Source organism: Athene cunicularia (genome assembly GCF_003259725.1).
Source record: "Athene cunicularia isolate RWA chromosome 1 unlocalized genomic scaffold, athCun1 chr1_part2, whole genome shotgun sequence".
Classification (NCBI taxonomy): Eukaryota; Metazoa; Chordata; class Aves; order Strigiformes; family Strigidae; genus Athene; species Athene cunicularia.
Window position 1 is genome coordinate 6,061,419 of NW_020799092.1, and position 6,909 is coordinate 6,068,327.

General features: G+C 42.9%; 1 protein-coding gene across 1 annotated transcript; it reads right to left on the bottom strand.

The window, feature by feature from the left end:
* Positions 1-2,771: 2,771 nt before the first annotated feature.
* On the bottom strand, positions 2,772-6,478 carry KCNJ8 (potassium voltage-gated channel subfamily J member 8). Its single transcript, XM_026863318.1, has 3 exons — positions 6,460-6,478; positions 5,935-6,022; positions 2,772-5,595 (listed from the first exon to the last, which is right to left on the bottom strand). The coding sequence occupies exons 1-3, from the start codon at positions 6,476-6,478 to the stop codon at positions 4,695-4,697; spliced, it is 1,008 nt and encodes a 335-aa protein (XP_026719119.1). The 3' UTR covers positions 2,772-4,694.
* Between the last annotated feature and the right edge of the window lie 431 nt (positions 6,479-6,909).

The window sequence follows — 6,909 nt, forward strand, 5'->3', positions numbered from 1 at the left end:
TATTGCTTGATGGTGCCTTCCAAACCTCCACCAGTGTTTTGAAAATATCAGGCTCCACAGGGAATATAATTTGTCAAAAATGATGAAAGCTTTTTTCCTTTCATCATATAATATCTAATGTTCTTTTCTCCAGTCAAAGTTCCTTTCTGGTCTTGGACTAACTACTTTTTCATCTTACAGCAACAAGCATTTGCTAATAATAATCACTGGAGTGTTTGGACACTGATTTCACAAAATGTCCTCAATCTCTAGTTTGCGAAAGAATAAAAGATATGCAGAATTAGCCATTCAGTCAGCAAGGATGGTGTGTGCATACTGCTTTCCAGAGGAAAAAACATAAGCATGATTCCTTGCCTGAACTTTATGCAATATAGATAAAGTCGTGTGCTTTTGTGAAGTATATACAAGATGGCTGTGAGTTAAGTCAAGTCCTGTGCCTCTGAAATGACCTGATGGACTACAGTGAGACATGGCATTAGGGCAAAGGCATATTGTATGCATGAGGTATTAACTAAAGCTGAATATATTTCTGGCTCTCTTGCTGTAGGATGGCTTGAGTATCCCAGAAAACTTGGGTTAACCCTTCTGTGGATGGATCCAAGCAGCTGTATTTGCAAGGGCAAATTGCTGTGGTGTAACACATGCTCATGAAGCAATATTCAGGAGGGAGATCATTTTACAAGGCCACAGCAATGCCAAGTGTTACAGAGGGGTTCAAAGTGTGGCTTGCAGCAGGCTTTAGGGGGGGTTTGATACACAGAGAAAGATGCAGCTGGGTGCACTGGAGGGTGTCCAAGGGGAGTGGTTTGAGCAGGCAGGCATGTCATGGCCCTGATGGGAGACCAGTGGCCTTCCTAGCAGTTGTGGGGGTGCCCCAGGGCACCCAAAATACACCCAGTTATTGCTCGTTAAGTCATGATCCCACTTCCATGAGCTTTTAATGCTTAGGTGCCTATCCTGATTGCATCTTCAGCAGCCCTGGTCCAACCTAGGCTTGAAGGGCAACCCCACTGCCTTGCCTGCAGTGTAGACCACCCCAGCAGCCCCACTCAGCCAGGTTATCCCCTCCAGAAGGCATCCCCAAACCCCACATAGAGCCCTGTCTGGTTCAGCAGCACTCTCCTTCATGCCATGGGCACCGAGGGTTCCTCCCTGGACACAGACATTTTTGGCTCTGGGCAGCACTCAGTGACTATACGCTGCACATTGTGGCAAGGCTTGGCTGCATCTGGGGGTCCCCAGTATATGGCTTCACTATGGAGTTTGATGGCATCGGTCTGGGTGGGAGGAAAGGAAGAGCCCTGGTGTTTGCGGTCTGCCAGCCCTCCTGCAGAGGCCTAATCTACCCACCCTGCTTAGGGTGTGCCCATGCCAGTGTCCTGCCTCTGTCCCTGGCTCACACCAGACCTTTCAGAAGAGAGCTCAAGAAATCCTGAAGGTGACAGCGGCAGAGTAACCTGCCAGAAGGAAAAGTTTCCTCCAAACCCCATTACTCAGAGGCTAGCTTGGACCCTGGAGCATTAAGCTTTATATCACCTGTAAGCACTGTCTGTGTTTGTTTCCTTTCCATGTCCCCACCACAGTAACTCTGAATCTTCTGGGTGTCCAGAGAGAGGACAAAGGGTCTCACTGCCATTTTTCCATTTAAAATAGAGAAGTTCTCTGAGTTAAGGCTAGAAAGAAAAATTAAAGTGCAGTCCCAGATATTATGCCTGTTCTGGAATGACTTTATAATCACTTTTCTACTCCTAGGAAATAGTTTTGCTCCCCAGTGACCTCTGCCTGGTAGGCTGTTCAAAGAGCCAATGTTCATTAAATGTGCAGAATAAGCGATGTTGATTAATGCAGTTCCAGTTACATCATGTTACAGGGGGATGGGAAAGTGTGAAGAGACGTCAGTGGGATGATGCTTATACATTGTCGCTTCTAATTTTCTAAATTATTATCAATGAGAAATATAGACAGTTAAATGCCAGCATGAACTGTCAGCAGTATTTGGTAGAAATCTCAACTGTCTTTCTTAACTTGGCAGTGTACTTTAAACACAGAAAACTTCAAATTTAAAATAAAGCCCCTTTCATCTGATAAAGTTGCTAGGGAGAATAAATAACTAAACATATTGAACCGTGGTGGTGCCAGCTTATCCGCTCTTGGCAGGCACGAGGCTGCAAAGCTGGGGCTGAAACCTGTCCTTCAGTGAGGAATGCATCTCCCAGCCCTGAAACCTCCCCGCTGCTCTCCATGGCCACTGGGGTGGCTTACCCCAGCTGCTTCTGCTGCTGGCCTCTTCCAGGACTGCAAAACTTGCTCAGGAAAGGGTCTTTGCACTAAGGGGGTTTCTGCAAGGAACAGGAGCACAGCACATATGCACATGATATTCATGACACAAGGGTCTGCCTTGTGTATCTGTTCAGCATCCTTGCACATGACTGAGGTATCTTAGCGTTATCTCAAAAATACCAGTATCTCTACAATAGCCTTACAGGAAAGAGAGTACACAAGGTGTAAAGCAGAGACAGAGATGAAGGCAAAATAAAAATTGGAAGGAAGAATGTACTTAAAGAGAACATTAGAAAATTATTTTGGTTAAAAACATCTCAGCTGAAATACTGAGAGAGTATTGAGATAATTTAAAATTATTATTGAAAAGGACTGTGGAAAAGGCTGGGACACAAGAAGGACTAAGAATATAGAAGAATGAATGGAGAATACAAAGGCAAAAAGGGAAAAAATAGGGAAAAATCAGAGGCGGAAAAAAAATTATTGTCACCTTTTTATTTTGTAGTAAATTTGCTTTTGTACAGCATCTGACAGAACCATATATCAAACAGAAATTCACAGCCCTGGAAATGGAGGCCTGAGACAAGTTGTATATGCTTTACTCTGACTCTTCTTGGAAGTTACAAATGTTCATTGTCTGGACACACAATGGACAGATTAATATCTCCAGATGTTCACCATTCATCCTCTCAGAACATTAACAGACAGGCCAGGGAATGAATGCTTTTAGCAGAAACTTCAGTTTCCGTTACTGCTTCAGATGAAGTGTTTTGTCAGTGTTTATGTTCTGGAGATCACCTGCTTGAAATGTAGGGAGCCTACACTTCAGAACAATGCCCCTCCGTGCCACCACCTACCACCACACTTAGCCTGCAAACCTTCCATACAAGTGCTGATGAACTGAATTCCAAAGAGAATGAGAATTCAGCATTGCTTTTGACTATTTTACCCAATAGGAATAAGCAAATAGTTAAAATCACAAAAGCATTTAAGTGGTTGAGTGGATTGGATAGTATAGGGATAGTACTTCTTTGGAGCCACAGACATAATAAGGCAACTTTTGTAAGAAATTTGAACAGGAATTTCCATAATTATACTTCTTATTCACAAAGAATGCATCAATTTAGCATTACCAAATGTGATACAATTAGTTGTCATACATTTATTTATTCTCGTAGAAAAACTTGTAATGACATTTTTGGGAAGGGTCTAGATAACAAATGCCCATTTTAATTTGAAGAGAAAAGCTGCTTACCACCAATTCTCAATGCCGTATTATGTAAAAAAAAAACAGGTGAGACACTGCTGAAAACCAGTAATTCAGCAGCAGCACCCAAGTCCCCCTGAAAATTATTCAGATAGTTTTGAAAATACTATTTTTGATATCATTGGTATGGTTCCCTCTCACTCCCATTCATGAATTCTCACTGGCAAAAAGTAACCTTCTGCTGAAGCAAGCAGACTTAATCCTATGAAAAATACTGTAAGTGAAGTAAGTACACTTGTTGCCTTCAGTGTATGAATCTGTAAGAGAAAACAAAACAGGATTTGGTCTTCCAAGGATATGAAGAGGATGTTAAAGAGGCATGTGCTTTTTTCATCTTGAATAATTTCAGTGAAATGGGTGCTCAGGTGGCAGCTGGGAAGACTTGAATTTCTCAGCTTGGGCTACAGCTACATTACAGGTTCATGCTTGAGTATCTCACCCTTATCTCAGTCTTGCAGTGCTCTGCAAAAGGCCATGCTGTTTTGCTGTTTTTTTCTGCCAGTGCTGCCCAGAGCAGCACCAGTTTTCCAGTGGAATGGTCAGGTTCTTTCAGCTGACCTGAATTTGCTCTGAAAATGCCTTTATCATAAAGCAATGGAAAGATAAGATACTGGCTCTTCTCCAGTAAAATCATGGAGGAGTTTAGCTACTCCTTTCAAGGGAACAAGGAATTCACCCCAAAAAGATTAATATCCAAATATCCCACACAAAATCTGTGGGAATTGTTGTTTGCAGCAGTTTTGAAAAAACACTCACTGCTGCCTACAGGTGGGTAACCCACTGATGTAGGAAAAAAACACATTTTGTGACAGCCAGCAGAAGAAGGTAAGAAAAGAGACTCTTGGTAGGAAAAATACAATTTAAAAAATTAGGATGCCATTAAAACAAGCATAAATATACATTATATTACATGAGCAAACTGTGTTTTCTTTAGTGTACATGCCATTTTTTATTAATTCATACACTAAGTGCGAAAGTGTTTCCTAATGCCATTAGGTGGTGCTTTCAGTAAGTAATAGAATAAATAGTTCTTCCACACTTCTTTTCTTCACTGTGTTCTAATTTTGTTAAGTAAAAGAAAATTTAAACAAAACACCACGGTTGCTTCCTCCTTCTGAAACCCACCAACCTTGCACAAGGCTGTGTATCATGTTTCTGAGGCATTTTGGCTCCCCTCAGGTGTAATAAACTGCACTTTGGGCACGATGAGGGAGGGATTGGTTCTCCGCATGGAGTTGCTCCTCCGGATGGAGTTGTTTCTCCTCATGGAGTTGCGTTTCCGCAGGGAGTTTTGGTGGGACAGCTCACTCTTCTGCAGGGTCTGGATGAGAATGGATGGCTTCTCATCAAGCTCTCTAGCGCTGCAACGTGGCGCTGCCACTTTGATGGTGTTGCCAAACTTGGAGTAGTCGACTGCATACACGCCTTCCTCTTCGGTGACGATGGGCACAAAGCGGTGTCCCCACAGGATCTCTTCTGCTATGTAGGAGGTTCTTGCCTGCGTCGTGATGCCAGTTGTTTCTACGACTCCTTCAAGTATCACGATGAGCTCCAGGTCCTGGAGCGCCAGGTCAGCAGCAGAGATATCATAAAGAGGGCTCCGCTTGTCTATGACATGACAAATGATTAAGGGAGCCACAAGGAAAATATTGTTGCTTTCAATGGGGTTATCCACAGGGATGTCTACTTGGTGAATGGGTATGACTTCTCCTTCAGGGGTTGTAGTCTTCCTCACAACCTGTATTCTCACCGAGGCGCTAATGATCATGCTCTTCCTCAGGTCTCCCACTCGAAACATGAAGCAAAGTTTGCCGTTTCGAACTGCAATGACTGCCTGCCGGCTGAAAATCAAGGTCTCAGCCCGCCTGTGAGCTTGTGCAGTTTTCATGAATATGCAGCCCAGCATGACAGCATTGATGATCAGACCCACAATGTTCTGCAGGATCAAGACTGTGATGGCCAAGGGACATTCCTCTGTCATCATCCTGCCCCCAAAACCAATGGTCACCTGAACTTCAATGGAGAAGAGGAAAGCAGAGGTGAAAGACCTGGAGAAGAAGATTGCACAAAATTAACTCTAAGGACATCGAACACAAACTGAGAAGCTAGTAACTTATACTTTCTAGAAACAGACTTAAAGACCTATTTGTACAGTCTTGGTACACTTAAGCCTTCTGTTAAAACCAGCAAAAGCACTGCATGTACAGTGACTGTTTCTGTGTGACTGGTGCAGCATCTGATGGTGACAGAGAAGACCTCAGAGCCTGAGGTCCTAATAGACCATCTGTAACACTAGGTGACTCTGAGAAGCTCACTAGATCCTCTGTTCAGGAACACATGCTGCCCACTGTGTTAGTCGGCAGTGTTGTAACAGCTGGGCTTTCTACCTTCTCCATCCCAGGAAGCTCTTGGTGGAGAGTGGTAGTTTTGGCAACAATGAGTAATTGGCTAGCACACCGAGATTCTTCCACCAGTCTGTGCAGGGAAAGAAAACAGGGAAAACTGTATCATTTCACTCATATGACCTGAGTTTTGACCCCCTTTAGTAGGATTTCCTGGAGGGGAAAGGAGTACTTCCAGATTTGGACACTTCCAAAATCCTTGCTTGCCTTGTGACTGAGCCCACAGGATCAGGCTGCAGAGAGAGGCCAGTGGCTTCCAGGGTCTCCTCTGCACATCCTGGCAGGAGGACCACGCTGTGACCCAGAATTTGGGTTTAGCTCCTGTTGTGGCAAGACTAGCTGGAAAATTTCAACACATAAGTGGGTTGTAGAAGTCTGAGTTAAGTTAAACGTCCCTAATATGTTATAGTGATGGACATTAGAGGATGCTGTCCGCAGACTTTCCAAAACACATTATTTATAGTAGTCCACAATGTCATATCCCCTGTATATACCAGGGTCTTTAATTACCTTTTGTAAAAAGATACATCCGTCACCAGTCTCTTACGTCTAAAATCATTATCTTGGAGTTTATCAGGTAGAATTGAAGTACCCTGGGTCTCATATGAACCAATATCATAGTCACCCTTTTAACAGTGCAATCCACAAACGTTTGAAGAATTACCATGCTCAACATGGCTTTACCTATGGAAAATATGTCCTGCCCATGAAGATGCTTCTAAAACATTCATTGGATCTGGCTTGCTTTTCAATTAATCTGCTTTTAAATAATCTTTTCTTTTTTTCCCTAACCATATTTTCAGTGAACCTGGGGTCATGAGGAGACATTAAAATAGCATAGGCAATATCAGGGATAATTTTCTAAAGAATGAGAAAGTTCATCTTTCAGAAAACCACCCAGTCTCTGCAGAGATATCTTTGAAAGAACTTTGTCTTTTTTTTTTTTTTTTTTTTTTCTTT

What these genes read in the sequence shown, in the direction of transcription:
- KCNJ8 (XM_026863318.1), bottom strand. An exon ending in AGCTTCCTGGGATGGAGAAG is followed by an intron (nt 5,596 to 5,934) that starts GTAGAAAGCCCA and finishes CTTCTTCTCCAG; the next exon opens with GTCTTTCACCTCTGCTTTCC.